The sequence below is a fragment of the Salmo salar genome, chromosome ssa12, assembly GCF_905237065.1.
Source record: "Salmo salar chromosome ssa12, Ssal_v3.1, whole genome shotgun sequence".
NCBI classification, from domain to species: Eukaryota; Metazoa; Chordata; class Actinopteri; order Salmoniformes; family Salmonidae; genus Salmo; species Salmo salar.
Window position 1 is genome coordinate 24177564 of NC_059453.1, and position 15893 is coordinate 24193456.

The window sequence follows — 15893 nt, forward strand, 5'->3', positions numbered from 1 at the left end:
GCTTTGATCCCAAACTGGTGTTTTCATGTCAGATAGGCTGCTAATAGCCTAATTATTCGCTACTGTAGACATTATAACCGCACAGGAAACATCATGCTAACCCAAGCTATTTAATCTAGCACTCGAATGAGGTCGTTAGGCTAATTATCTTCCGACCATTTTAATCTATTGGTGTGATTAATTAGCGTGTCGCCAGAGAGAGAGATCGGTGTACGAGTTGACCCGCACAATAGCCTACTAGCAGTTTACGTTATCCTATCTGCGTTTTAACTCTAAGCGGACTCGGCATGCAATATATAGCCTATTAATATTGATGACTACGGAGGCTGCTACACTGTTGCCATGTCTTTTGAAGTGTACTCAAAACTTAAATTTTCCTGAAACGATACAATGCTACAGATGTCCTTTGTTATTGTAGGCCTATTCAACGACATGTTTACTTAGTTATGCAGGCTATGCTCTTTCTCCAGCGGTCACATTATTATGCTCCGTTGAAAGCAGCGGCATTTGGACTCTATCACTGAGAAAAGCACGTTTTCAAATAGCAGGAATGTAAACAAAAGTAACCGTTGTTATGCTAAAACAGTCGTACTTCGTCTGGTTGAAATAAATCTATTAACACCAAGACTGTGTTAATAGTATTTGGTTTATAATGGGCGTGAAATGTTTGCGTGTGTGATTTAGGGGGGTTGGGGTGGGGGATCTTAAACAAAGACGTCCCATTCTATACAATCACTGCCTGTTGTGTATTTAGTCCTTTGGTCCTACTGTAACAAGTCAAACCCACATGCTTTAGTCTATTGCACTTGGCGGTGACATTTACCACTTAATGATGCAATTGATGGAACTGCCAGTATCATCACAACAGATTTATTTCAACCAAATCAAATTGACCCGGCTACCCTGTAATTTTCAGTGTTGTCAAATACCCACATTTTCCACATCTCCAGAGAAATACATAGGCAGGATGTCACGTGACGCACTAAATGTATCATGTTGCAGAGGGAAGTTAACCAATCCATCAGAAGGTAAAATGCCCTTCTCTCTGCCATTGTAAGTAGCGGTAATGGAGGGGAATTGGCCAGTTTGCTGCCCTCATGTAATAGTGAGGGAGACTGTCTTTAGAGGCAGTTCACCACTATACTCTCCTACAGGGGTGCTGAAAGACAATCTTATAGCGTCTAATTCACTTAAAACAGACAGCATGGATGGAAGGTGGTGTGTGTGCCTGCGTTTGTGTGGGAGGGAGAGGTGTGGATGGATGGATCAATGGTCCCTTGGCTCCTAAAAAGGTGTTGAAAGTCTGCGGGTTGGTCTAAGACCCCCCCCCCTCCCTGGTAGATCTCTTCCCCCCTCCCTGGTAGATCATCCCTCGTAGATCCCCCCCCTCCACCCCTCCCTTGTAGATCCTCCCTCGTAGATCCCCCCCCTCCAACCCTCCCTCGTAGACCCCCCCTCCACCCCTCCCTCGTAGATCCACCCCTCCCTGGTAGATCCCTCCCTCGTAGATCCCCTCCACCCCTCCCTCGTAGATCCCCCCCCCTCTCCACCCCTCCCTGGTAGTAGGGAGCAGATTTGCCCTATCACCAGCAGTAAAGAGGCTTTTTTCCCGCTACGCTAACAGGATCACCGCTCATTCAGGAGGGGGCATTAGAACCACACTGATCCCTATCTACAGGGGGAGGATTAATCACACACACACTGCATAATGCAGACGGTAGAGCTTAGTATCATATTTTGGCTACAAAAGCTGGTGATGTACATTCATTGACATTGCTTTAAATTCCTATTGTCTATTGTAATCAATAGGCTTACACAGTATTATCATACAGACTGTTCATTGTTACTACATTAGATTGAGTACTGTTAATAATTTTCCACTTAGTGAATACCTGGTACCGGTGCTGTGTTCCTATTCCCCTGACATGATGCCTCCATTAATATTTCAGCTGAAAGTAGGTTAAGAGATATTAAACGCTCCTTCCTTAAACGAGAGTGGCGCTAAGCTTTCCAAGAAGTCACTTCATAAATGCATGCTTGCATTTCTCCAAATCTAACTTCTTTCCCCTTCCCGGCCTCTCCCCCTCCCGGCCTCTCCCCCATGGGTAGGATGAATCATGGAAAGTGTTGCGTTTATCTGTGACATTATTCCTTTTTAAGTAGTCAAGTAACTGGACACGTCTCACACTCGTCTCATTCTCGTTCTCTCAACATTTTCGCTGTCTTTCTCACCCTCTCATTCTGTCTTTCCCTCTACTGAGTGTTATCACAGAATGTTTGGCATGCTGCTCATCACACCACGTCATGACCTATGACCTCTGGTTAATGCCAGTAGAATGGGATGTGGTGGTAATGGTGATAAGCCATCCTTTTCCTCCATCACACAACAGAGGACCGTCAGTTAGTGTGTGTGTCTCAAATGGGACCTTATTTCCTTACTTAGTGCTCTACTTTTGACTATTGGTACCTATTCCCTAATAGGGAATAGTGTGCTTGTGCTGTTTTACACATTAAAGTCACAAATGTCCTTATCATTAATCTCATCTAGTTCAGTCATAATAAAAGCTCTAACCTGAATGGGTTTATCTGGATTGTACACTTATGAAGCTGCTATTTCATATTCTTACCCTGCAGCTGCATAGCTCTTTGAAAACCTCCTTCATATTTCACTTTGGCTGCAATCCAAAATGCATAGGTTAGAATAAGAACCGCAAATCGAGATTTCGCAGATGTCGAGGTTGTCGGATCCAATTTGATTCCGTATGCAGAGCTCCCTGCGTCTGTCACGCAGCGTACGACCTGGGTCCCTAACCTAATAGGGACACGCCTGGGGTGACAGCGGCCAGGATGAATGACTGGACTACAACATTCATGTGTGTGGAGGAGCACAGAGCAGCAGACCTGGGTTTAAAACTATTTGAAATCTTTCAAATGCTTTGTGCGTTTGCTCTAGTCATGCCCGGAGAGCCAGATGGGCCAGGTTTACAAATGTGGGGCCATTCAATTGGTCCGTTAAAGTCAGTCAAGCTCAATCAAGCAGAGATGAAATGGTTTGGAAATTAGAATGATTTTGAATAGTGTTTGAACCCAGGTCAGTAGAGTAGTGAGCAGCAGCACTCAGATGTACTTTTATTTCAGTCCGCCCGACCGAAATAGAATGAAACGTCAGCAAGAAAAATGTTCTCCTCTCCCGCTGTGAGTTTGAGAATATTTATTTAGTTTTGGTCCCATTTCTCTCCGAGAGGATGATGACGGTCTCCTCCACCGGGTTTACTGACTCAACCCCAAGTTGTTTATTTTGGGTTCTGTGTAGCAGGGGTTCATTTGTTATCAGTGTATTACAGGTCGACATGGTCTTGATAAACTGATCTAGAATCAGATTTTCCTGCCCCAGTTCTAGCATCAACCATCAGCAGGAGCAGTTCAAACTGATCCAAGAGCTGCACATACAGGCAACATCCACTAAAACCAGGACTATAAGTGTAGGTTTTCTGTGTCAAGGGACAATAATGGGAAGTATAGAGCGCTAGAATATACTATTGGATCCTCTGGCTGGCTATGAGGTTTAGAATGTAAGGGCTCTGTGGTTAAAATGGAGTCACATCCTACTGAGTGCCTCATGCCTTCTTGGCCCTCAAGTTCTTTGGGAAAAAATTGAATGAAATTTGATGTGAATTCAACTTGGATTCGACTCCGTAAGAAAGTGATCCTGTATCAAATGATGAGTGAATAACCAGGTGGCCTGTGAAATGAAGGAATCACCACCACACACGCCCTGTGGTTTTGGGAGGGCACTGGGTCCATGTGTACAAGGGATTACCACAATCCTGTGAACTGGTGATGTGAGTGAGAAACTTGGACCATTGGAAATAACTGAACTCCTGTTCACGTTGACACACACACACACACACCTTGCCCTTCTCAACCCATACCTCTGTTTTGGGTCCTTTTTCACCTCCAAGCCCTATCCCATTCCCTACCCCCTGGAGTCCCCCTCTCCCCTCCCTCCTTTCACCATCTGTTGACTTCAAGACATCTTGTTACTTTCTCCTGATTGCTCTCACCCTCTCACTCTCTTTTTCCCTCCTTGAGTTTGTCCTCTGCTTTTATTCAGCTTCTCCTCTAAACAGAAATAGCCCATTAATTTGTCCATTTGACAAAGACAGAAGGCGTAAGTAGAAGTAGCATTTACGTACTTGGATGGTTTCTTAGAAGGCTGCAGATGCTAGATGGAATCACTCTAGTAGATTAACTGTAATGTGTGGGGATAGCACAACTGGTGTGTGTGTGTGTATTTATGAGAGTATTTTGGGTGGTTGTGTGCTTTTAGATTATAGCAAAGCTGTTATCCAGAGAGCACGTGCGTATGCGCATGTCTGAATGTGAGAGAGTGTGCGTATATGTTTGTGTATTAGTGTTTGTCTGAGTGGACATGTTCCGTTCAGACAGCTCTCCTTTCCCCTCCCCCTCCACTCTCCTCTTCCCTCCTGTACTCTCCTCTTCCCTCCTCTCCTCTTTCCTCCTCCCCCCTCCTCCTTAAGGAAATTAAGCTCATGACTCTGCTTATGTATGACTTACTGTCTTTGTCCTTGTTTGCATCCCAAATGGCACCCTACATAGTGCACTACTCTGACCAGGGCCATATGCACTTTGTAGGGAATAGAGTGCTATTTGGGACGGAGTCCTCGTCTTCTTTGGACATTTTTTTTTTTTTTTACCCCTTTCCTATTTCTCTCTCTATTCGTCTAGCCCGGGTTCCTCCCTCACTTTCCACTCCTCCCTCCTTTTCATCCCTTCTTTCTCCTCGATCGCCCTCCTTTTTTTTTTTTTTTGCTATTCCAGAAATATTTATTCCAGATGTGTTTTTACCGTCTCGCCCCGGCCCTTCCCCCATAGATCTTTCAACATAATTATCCCATTTCGCGGTGCCCCTTAAAAAAATGTGACTGGATTTGACTAGTATTATTGCGTGTCTGCCTTCATGACTACAACACAGTTTAGCGAATTTACCCTCTATTTCAAATAGATGTTTATACTTTATTCATGTTAGTCAGGCTTCTAAAAGGCAATTAATAATTTACGGTTGCCTCAAAAGTCTGTTCTCGCTAAGTACATTTTTGGCTCTCCAGGACACTTACTCAAACGGCAGTGAACGAGCATAGCAACTCTTCTCTCTACTTCCTACTTTTGAGTTCCATAAAAAGTATTGTGATGGAGTGTTTGTGTAACAGCGCCTGTGGCTTGAGGTAGATGGCTACAGCGCTCATTGTGAGAGCTCAAGCTGTGATGCGCGCGGAGCAAAGTGTTCCCTCCGGGGACAACACAGGCGAGGGACATTGGTTCCAGATGAAAGGGAGATGAGGGGGAGGGATGGATGGAGGGAGGAGGAAAACAGAAAAGAGAGATGGTTTTGATGTAGCGATACACAGCTATGCCTATGTATTTTATTCCCCTCAAACCGAGCGTATAGTAATTGCTGGAAAACCAACTCATGCCGTATTTTGATAGAACACATTCCAAAAATGCCAGTACATGGTGTTATGCGTGTGAATAAAGTGCGTTAAAAGTGTATGTTTTATAACAGACAGTCGCAGCTTAATTAACATCGGGTAACCTAACATTAACTGATAGCACAATGGGGGAAGAGGAGAGCTTAATGAGGACACTAGGCAATTACTCACCAAATATTTGGTAGCTAGCCTACATCTCTCTCTTTCCATTTTCTCTCTTTCTCTTGCAACACCACCCCCACCAATTATAACGGAGCAAATAAATGAGAGGAATCTGACAGCGGGTTGCATCAGGGCAGATGATGTGAGGGAGGCAGTATACTCCATGACACTTGTGACCTATTTCTGATTTAAGCGCTACGGTGAGTCTCTCTTTTTCTCCTCCTCCCTCGTTCTTTCTCTCTCTCTCTCCCTGTCCTCTTATCTCTCCTAACTAACACACAATAGCTCCACTGGCGTGAGAAGAGAGAGGAAGAGGACACCAGGACATTGAGTGGAGGAGCTAGCTAGAGGAGTGTGTGAGGCACAGGCAGAATTAATTTGATTAGTGTGGCCATTAATGCATCAATTAACTGGAACATGGAATATACTGGTGAGGAGGGCGAGATGATTATGCTGGAAAGAGAGAATAAAGGAGTGAAGATTGTACAACTTAAAACGGACACACAAAAAAAACGGGTCAAACTTTGATGTAAAAAATGATAGTAATTGGTGACCTTTGTGTTTTCGGCGAGACAAACTAAATACATTTTTCTTGTTTTTAAATGTCTGCTCTCTTCTCTTTCAGAACAATGACCCCCTGACCCTTGGTTACCATGGATACCCAACCCACAGTCAGGTAAGACTACTGTCTCCTTAACATAATTGTATACATGTGAGACATTTGCATATTGTATGATATATTTTCATTATCTTATGTCCTCCATTGTCTTCTTCCATATATGGGCAACGACATATTGAAGTTATTTTCTAAGCTCTTCAAGCCACAAGGTGGTGATGTGGATTCAGATCATTTCTGATTGGGAGTCTGACAACTTCACATAAGGGAAAGGGGGATACCTCGTCAGTTGTACAACTGAAAGCATTCAACTGAAATGTTTCTTCCACACATAACCCAACCCCTTCTGAATAACCTTCTCTATATAAGTTTACTCTTTGTTAATATGGCTTTACATTAGGTCTATGGTTGCTCTCTAGGTTTATTTTTATTTCCTGTTTGCCCTAGGATAGCCAAAAAATATGGTAGGAATTTCAATTCAATATCAAGATAAGCGCATAGATACGGCATGGATGATGTAGTAAAGCTATCCTGCCAGTAGCTTCAATTTCTCCCTCACTATTCTAAAACAGAGTTTGTTTTGAGTATATACTACAGCGTTTTGCCTATATACTCACTATATATATATATATATATATATATATATATATATATATATATATATATATATACACATACACATACACATACACACACACAGTTGAAGTCGGAAGTTTACATACACCTTAGCCAAATACATTTAAACTCAGTTTTTCACAATTCCTGACATTTAATCCTAGTGTAAATTCCATCTTAGGTCAGTTAGGATCACCACTTTATTTTAAGAATGTGAAATGTCAGAATAATAGTAGAGTGATTTATTTCAGCTTTTATTTCTTTCATCACATTCCCAGTGGATCAGAAGTTTACATACACTCAATGAGTATTTGGTAGCATTGCCTTTTAAATTGTTTAACTTGGGTCAAATGTTTCAGGTAGCCTTCCACAAGCTTCCCACAATAAGTTTGGTGAATTTTGGCCCATTCCTCCTGACAGAGCGGGTGTAACTGAGTCAGGAGGCCTACAAACCTTTCTCCCACGTGCTTTTTCAGTTCTGCCCACAAATTTTCTATAGGATTGAGGTCAGGGCTTTGTGGTGGCCACTCCAATACCTTGACTTTGTTGTCCTTAAGCCATTTTGCCACAACTTTGGAAGTATGCTTGGGGTCATTGTCCATTTGGAAGACGCATTTGCGACCAAGATTAACTTCCTGACTGATGTCTTGAGATGTTGCTTCAATATATCCACTAAATTTTTCTTCCTCATGATGCCATCTATTTTGTGAAGTGCACCAGTCCCTCCTGCAGAAAAGCACCCCCACAACATGATGCTGCCACCCCCGTGCTTCACGGTTGGGATAGTGTTCTTCGGGTTGCAAGCCTCCCCCTTTTTCCTCCAAACATAACGATGGTCACTATGGCCAAACAGTTCTATTTTTGTTTCATCAGACCAGAGAACATTTCTCCAAAAAGTACGATATTTGTCCCCATGTGCAGTTGTAAACTGTAGTCTGGCTTTTTTATGGCGGTTTTGGAGCAGTGGCTTCTTCCTTGCTGAGCGGCATTTCAGGTTATGTCGATATAGGACTCATTTTACTGTGGATATAGATACTTTTGGACCTGTTTCCTCCAGCATCTTCACAAGGTCCTTTGCTGTTCTGGGATTGATTTGCACTTTTCGCACCAAAGCGCGTTCGTCTCCAGGAGACAGAACGCGTCTCCTTCCTGAGCGGTATGATGGCTGTGTGGTCCCATGGTGTTAATACTTGCATACTATTGTTTGTACAGATGAACGTGGTACCTTCAGGCATTTGGAAATTGCTCCCAAGGATGAACCAGACTTGTGGAGTTTTTTTTTCTGGGGTCTTGGCTGTTTTCTTTTGATTTTCCCATGATGTCAAGCAAAGTGGCACAGAGTTTGAAGGTAGGCCTTGAAATACATCCACAGGTACACCTCCAATTGACTCAAATGATGTAAATTAGCCTATCAGAAGCTTCTAAAGCCATGACATCATTTTCTGGAATTTTCCAAGCTGTTTAAAGGCACAGTCAACTTAGTGTATGTAAACCTCTGAATTGTGATACAGTGAATTATAAGTGAAATAATCTGTCTGTAAACAATTGTTGGAAAAATTACTTGTCATGCACAAAGTAGATGTCCTAGCTGACTTGCCAAAACTATAGTTTGTTAACAAGAAATTTATGGAGTGGTTGAAAAACGAGTTTTAATTACTCCAACCTAAGTGTATGTAAACTTCCGACTTCAACTGTATGTATGTATAATTCTTTTATTTAGAAATAATTTTCGGGGTCTTTTTCAATGTAAACTTGAACCAGATATAAATTATTTGTCACCGCTGCTGAAATAAATCCTAGTGGAAACACAACTATCTGAGATACAAACTGTTTGTGTGTGTGCCCTGCAGTCAACACAGCCCGTATGACATTTAAAAACAATACATAGGGGCCTACCTCATAAATGTGTGTGTACCGTATGTCCAGTGTGTTTACCTGGGTGTGTTTAGAGGCTGATTGTGTTATTAGGTGGTTTAGTTGGTGTTGTTAATCCTCAGATCATCCTCCATTCATCCTCCATGCTCTTTCCATAATCCCCTCATCCCTCTCTCTTTATCCCTCGCTCCCTCGTGCTACGGATGCCGTGTAACATCATTCATCATGAACATTTTACATGGTTGACAATGTATGCATGGAATTAGAATTACTAGAATGGATATTCCCATTCCACTATCTATACATCTCTATATCCTTGGTTGTTTTTCTGCGGCCAAATAGAAGAATACAGACTGTCCTCATGTCCACTTACTGTATACCTCTGTGTAGTGTGGAATGACAGCTAAAGGAAAGCAATGGCATGGTATCTTTTAAGTGAAAATACTTAGAATTTGTCCATTCTTAAATGACTCTTGCTCAAGGAAGCCGTATAGAGGAAAAAGCCATTTGGACCACGGCGGTATCGTAAGGGGATGTTGGCCTGAAGAGGTTAAAAACATGAGACGATGAGAAGTCGCTCACAAAGCTCCCTGGGGTAGAGCTGCTAAACTGTCACTGACAGCATGAGACGAGGTGATCAAAGACTTTCCAATGGAAGAGCCTAGAGTGTCACGCAGGAGACGAAGAGAGAGTGTGAGAAAAACAGAAAGGAGAGGAAGGAGGGAAACAAAGCTCTTTCGCTCACTCTGTAGTCTCCCAGTGGTGCGAGCAGCCCCAGTTTAACTCACCTACATGGAGAGAAAGAGAACAGGGGGGAGGGAGATACTGCGACACGGAGGGAGAGAGAGAAGTAGGGGAGGGGAAAGTTTGCAGGTGTGACAGCAAGGGAAAGGAGGCGGCGTAAAGGGAGGGGAGGAGGAAGTGTGGCTGGGGAGCATCAGGCTATCTGGGTGAGGGAGAGAGAGGGGGATAAGCAGTGAACAGGCAACGGTACGACAGAGAAACCGAAGGCTGGGGTTTGAGGGAAAGCACAATAGAGAGGAAAAAAGTGAACGAGGGAGCGTGACAGGGACAGAGAGAGCGGAGGAGGTGGGGAGGGGGGATTGGCATGGTATACGGAGCAAGCGAGGGAAGAGGAGGGAGATTTTGAATCTGTGAAGAGCGACAGATAGACGGGAGAGTGAGCTGGAGAGAGGACACGTACTCGGATAGAGAGGAGGAAAGGAGAGGGAGGATAAACGGACATTTCAAGTTTTTGCACAAATACGATGATGGGACTGTACTATCCTTCCGTGATGTCGGTGAGTTCCTATCTTGAAATCCCCTCTGCAAGGATTATTCTACTGTGTTTCGGTTGTTATTTTTAAAGGAACAACAATTCAATTACATAAACTAGGTTTGTCTGTTCTTTAGCAGCAGCGATTCTTAATTCAGCGCAAATGCCAAGCGTTGTGTTTGACCCCTTTTACTTGAGCGGTGTGCTAGTGAGGCCATTTCATGCATGGCTTTCCACCCAATCATCAGTCAGACGCGTCGGTAAATAGGAAATCAACACTGGAATACTGCGCTGCACTAGGAGAGGGACAGAGATGGAGCCTTTGAAGTTAGAATCTGTATTATAATATGCTGTGTGAGCTTTGCAGTACCGTATTGTCATGGCATCTGTTCTCTTGCCCTGGCCTCTAGTGCTAACAGATACGTTCACTGGCTACATTTGTACTCTGGTTTCTCAATTCATGCTTCGTAGCATTTATGTTTATATGCAGCACATATGGACGGGAATATTTGTTCCTACAATTCTGGAGAACAGGGAAAGGGATGTGTACGTGTGGGAGAATAAGATGACCATGTAAGTACAGGCCTCTAGCCTGCACTGTCCTCGGGATCTGAGTAAGCCTCAAGACATGTTTGGGTATAGGAGCGAGGGAATAGGGGGAGGAGAGAGGGAATAGGGGGAGGAGAGAGGGAATAGGGGGAGGAGAGGGGGAATAGGGGGGAGGAGAGGGGGAATAGGGGGGAGGAGAGGGGGAATAGGGGGGAGGAGAGCAAAAGAGGGTAAAGAAATTCTGCAGCTGTCTGTATACGTATCCCTCGATGCTCTGAGCGAAAGGGACAGGTGCCCCAAGAACAGTTGTCTCTCTCTCGCTCTGTCTCACTCTCTGCCGGTCTCTCTGTCTTTCTCTCTCTGTCTTGCTCTCTCTTTCTTCTCAACCAATACCCCCTCACTCTCTTATCTCTCTGAGAGAGACACACACACACACACACACACACACTGTTGAAGGTCGAGACTCTCGTGTGTGTGTCAGACTATCGTCATATCATTATATTTGAGGGGTGACTCAGTGGTCCCATCAGTGTGTTCCACCAGTGTCTGACTGACAACCCTGGTTAGTGCTCTGCCTGCATTCATGCGTTGGCCTGTACACTTCTTTCAGCAGTACCTTTTGAATCCTGCTCCCTTTACTGTTTGACCTCCTTTCCCTGTGCCTCTCCCTGGGGCCCTAGCAGCTGTTATCTCAATGTTTTCCTTTAAGAGCCCCAGAAAGAGGGGGATGGGACGGAGAGAGGGGAAACAGGAGAATGTAAATTGAAATTAAAGGTGACAGACAGCCCACCTTTTGTCTTTGCAGGAAGGCCCATAGGAGTCATAGTTGTTCCTAAAGGATAGATTATACACAGATGGACTGATAGAGAAATATATATCGATAAGGGAGGTAGATGGGTGTGGACATATAATCTAGACAGTGAGATTGATAGCTCACTAGATAAAGCTAGGTTTTTTTTGCGTGACGTAATAGAATGCTGAATCGCTGACATTGCAGTTCTGTGGATCCAAAGTTGCAATTCACTTGAAAGGGGGATTTTTGTTTGTTTGTGGAGAAGCACTGGCACAGTAAATTATAGCTTCTGTTTTAAGTTGTGCTTTTACTACAGAGCTCTTTGTGCTAGTAGGGATAGCCTAGCACTGAGAGAAAGAGAGAGGGTTGGAGAAATATTTGCAGAGCCCCACCCAAGCGTGTGCCCTAAGGCATGGGAGAGACGCCTACCTGGCTCACCACACACACACACACACACACACACACACACACACACACACACACACACACACACACACACACACACACACACACTTAAACTATGGAGGTCAAAAGCTCTTGACATTCTTCAAAGGCCTACAGTACCGGTGATTTATGATTCTGCCCCCTTTCTTCAAAATGGTCTATTAGTGTTGTTGCTATGACGATCATTCATTGATCGAGGTAGGCGTGAAGTGTAACAACTTTGCACAGGCCCACATGGGCATGAAGCATACACAATGTCCTGAGCCATGCTTCAAATGTAATAATAATGGATTATTTAATGGGTCCAGTTAACACAGAAAAACAGTTCTACTATTGGGATCGTGGAAGTCTTTTTTTTGCTGAGGTCCATTTTGAATGTTCATTTGTATCCACTCTATGGCAGCGCTAAACTGATTTCCTATTGAAAACTAATGATGCACTTTCCAAAGGAGGGCAGGATGTGAAATCCCAACAAGCCTCGCTCCAACCGCTCGGTGCACAGTGTGATTGACAGTACAACGGTCATCTAGGCACTAGCTTATGTACACACATGAACACGTTGGCCATGTGAGAGTCAGATTGGTATTGAGCACTCTGTCTTCTGAACAAGACGAACTAGTTCCATGGTCAATGACAATGTGTTAGAAGAAGAGGAACGTCATATGTAGTGTCAATAGACTCCTGTTTGTGTGTGTGTGTTTGTTTGTCTGCGTGCGTGCGTAGTTGCATGGTTGACAAGCGGTACGGTAAAGCAATATTGACCGACAGATATTGTCAACCATGTCTCTCTTGAATGTGTACCTTTCATAAAGAGTTGCACCGGAGCCCAACAGACCATTAATACCAGACACAATACAGGAGAGATGACAGAGAACCTGGTGTGCGCGTGATAATCGGGAGCATGCATAAGACCCTACAAGGAAATGGATGTGGGGGCGGAGTGAGAGGGGCTTCATGACAAGCAGACATGTTACCCTGTAAGGAGATGTGGAGTGGGAGGAGTTTACGGGGCGAGCTAATGTTCTGTTGCTATGAGGCTGCCTGGCAGCGAGGTTGACTGGGGGGGTGGATGCAAGGGTCCCGTCTGGATTTAATGAAGCGTTAAAAAAAAAGAAGGGTGGAGTTGAGGGGGAGGACAGGGAGAACAGCAGCAGCAGGAGGAGAGAGAGTGGGAGGGAGGAGAGTGATGGGGAGAGGGGGCGGAAGGAAGGGAAGGATTTCTTCTACAGTTCTTTAGGTTAGGAATGTACAGATAGCTGGTAAACGTGGCAAGAATTTAATAAATAGTATTTTGAATTGTATACTGTTAAGTTCCGTCTCTAATGTACTGACAACAGAACTGTATCATCTACAGTTCAGTAGTATCCATTGAATGCCACCTACCCCATTCTTCATACACTGCTGTTGTTTAGAATTAGGCTGTAGACTTATGCCATACACCCATTAGACAAAGAGGTCCCTGAAAAGTCATTATTCATGTCAAAAGGCCTAGATCTGGCCTGGTTAGCTGCAGTTATCTACACATGCGCGCACTCGCACACAGTGACACTGCTGCAGTCAGACAGGGCAGAGGAGTGCATTTTCTAACATGCCAGGCTCCTCAAACACACTAGCTAGCCGGTGCTAACTGACCCGAAAGTAAGTCCGCTGCAGCGTCTGCCTCTGAATCACAGGCTCCGCTGAACTGACGACATAAGCTTACACAACCAGGGACACACACACACGCGTTTACAAGTGTGTGCTGACAAGATGCGTGACACATATCTGTCTACAGGACACCCCACATCAGAGTGACAATATCTCTCCCTCTCTCCGTCCCTCTCTTTCTCCATCCATCCCTCTCTCAGCCATCCCTCTCTTCGTTACGCAATCTATGTATGTATTCAGCAGATGCTCTTATCCAGAGAGAATGACAAAGCAACTTAGTCTAAATCGCATAACAAGGCGATCCTGACAGACCAGGAGACCATTCCAGTTGATGCCCACAGGGCTCTGGTCAAAAGAAGTGCACTATACAGGGAACAGGGCTCCATTTGGGAGATACCCATGGTGTGCAGTATCAGGGCTGTGGACGGCCTGTGTGGAAAATGGAACATTAATATTCTCTTTGAAAGGTCATGCAGTCGTTCAGCTAAAATGGAAGGCTCAAGGTTGCTCTATTTTTCTGTTTCGGTTTGGCAGAATTGAAAAACAAAGCAAGGGAATAGAATGGGATGTTATTTGCCAATATTTTAGCTTCACGGCTTTTTCCAAGTCTCCATAGAACAACCCACGGTTAGAAACATGTACAGTGGGAAAGGGGCTTGGGAAAGGGGCTTGGGAAAGGGGCTTGGGGGTTGCCCTGTTTTTTTTCTTTATTTTTCTGTTCTGAAAGAATCAAAAGGACCTAGGCCCAGTCCACAGCTTGTCACAGGTGCAAGGCAGAGAAAGGTCAGGAGCTTAAACAGATGGCACACACACACACACACACACTCTGTCCTAACACTCCCTCAGGGACTCTGGATGTATTGTACCACACAGCAGGGAAACGCTTCACCCCATCACACACACACACACACACACAGACAGATGTTGTGTTTTAGATATCACACCATTATTGCTATATACACTGATGCTTGTCATTATCTATAGACAACGTCACAAAAATAGTCAGCTAGCTAGCAACAATGACAAGAAGCTGACATTCTGATAGTTTTCTTGTTATTGATTTTACATTGAAGTCATTTAGCAGACGCTCTTATCCAGAGTGACTTACAGTAGTGAGTGCATACATTTTCGTACTGGTCCCCCGTGGGAATCGAACCCACAACCCTGGCGTTGCAAGCGCCATGCTCTACTAACTGAACCACATGGGACCACGGCTGTGATATCATGTCTTGTTTTGACTAATTTCATGTGAATGCTAATATGGCAAAACATTTGCTAGCTAGCTAACCTACAACTAACAATGTATTTGAGAGACAACAGGAGCTCATTGTGCAAATGTATTTGTTTTCAATAAACATTTGGAGACTATATATAGTTATATGTTGTCAACAATCTAAGCCAAACCCGTTTCTAGCAGTCTGATATAGTAAATGAATGAAACACGTTGAATGTAGTATTTCATGGATTAGTAGCAGGACTTTTCTGTCAGTCTTCACCTCATGTCCTTTCCCTCTCCATATCCCATCCCCCTTTCCTCTCCTCCTCTTGTCTCTCCGTCATCTCTTTCAGCACTCTCACCATTTCCATTTAGGGTAGCGATGCCCCTCTGCCTGTAAGCCAGGAATGCACTGTGGTGTGTGTGCGTGCGTGTGTGTTTATGAGAGTATTTTGGGTAGTTGTGGGCATTAGATTATAGCACAGCCGTTATCCAACAGTCAGCCTTAGAATGTTTAGGCATGTGGGCGTTTGCGTGTCAGAGTTAGTGTGTTGAGGTGTGTGTGTGTGTGTGTCTGTGTGTGGGCGTCGCCATCCATTGTGCTGCTTCTCTGTGTGGAAGCTGCTGACCCCCTCAATAATAGATGGGCCTGTAGTGAATATTTAATGGACAACAGTACACACACACACACACACTGGGGGATGGAAATATAATATCCGTGCCTGTAAGCCTTTTAAACTGAACCTCTTGGGAAAGTGGTCTTACCCCTAGCGATGCTCTCTCAGGCTCTCTCCGGCTCTCTGTCGGTAAAGGAATACGGTGGAGTATAGCCAGCCAGTTACTTAAGACCACTCACCTCTCTCTCTCTCTCTCGCTCTCTCCCTCTCCCTCCCACCCACCCTCAGGGCTCTCAGGATGCAGCAGGTGGTCAAGAGGGTCTCGTCCCCCCATCCTTCTCCGCCTTCCCCCCTCCTCCCCCTCCGCCCCCCCAGAACGGCTTGGCCCTGGAGTACGGGGCCAGTCTGTACGCCGCAGGGGCCATCCAGGGGTCGGTGGAGGCCGGACAGGCAGGCCTTAACACCCCGACAAGCGTCCCAAACAGCCTAACGACCCACGTGAGTTTGTTGGGGTTTTTATTTGCACAAACTTTACAAGTGAGTTTGTTTCACGCTGTGAATGAGGGAGTAAGT

The 15893-nt window shown here is 44.6% G+C and overlaps 1 protein-coding gene across 8 annotated transcripts in view; it reads left to right on the plus strand.

Annotated features, from left to right (window-relative positions):
• Positions 1–15893, plus strand: part of LOC106589006 (RNA binding protein fox-1 homolog 2) — a 33652-nt gene that overhangs the window by 1192 nt on the left and 16567 nt on the right. For 7 of the 8 annotated variants that reach the window (XR_006757934.1, XR_006757933.1, XR_006757935.1 and 4 more), the window contains exons 2-3: positions 6298–6348; positions 15609–15818. Coding sequence is in view for 5 of the 8 variants with exons in the window: in XM_045691129.1 (XP_045547085.1) it covers positions 6298–6348; positions 15609–15818 (261 nt within the window). In the remaining 3 variants the exon portion in view is untranslated. Of the gene's footprint in view, positions 1–6297; positions 6349–9624; positions 10080–15608; positions 15819–15893 lie in introns of those variants that run through there. The other variant, XM_045691132.1, reaches the window with a different exon arrangement.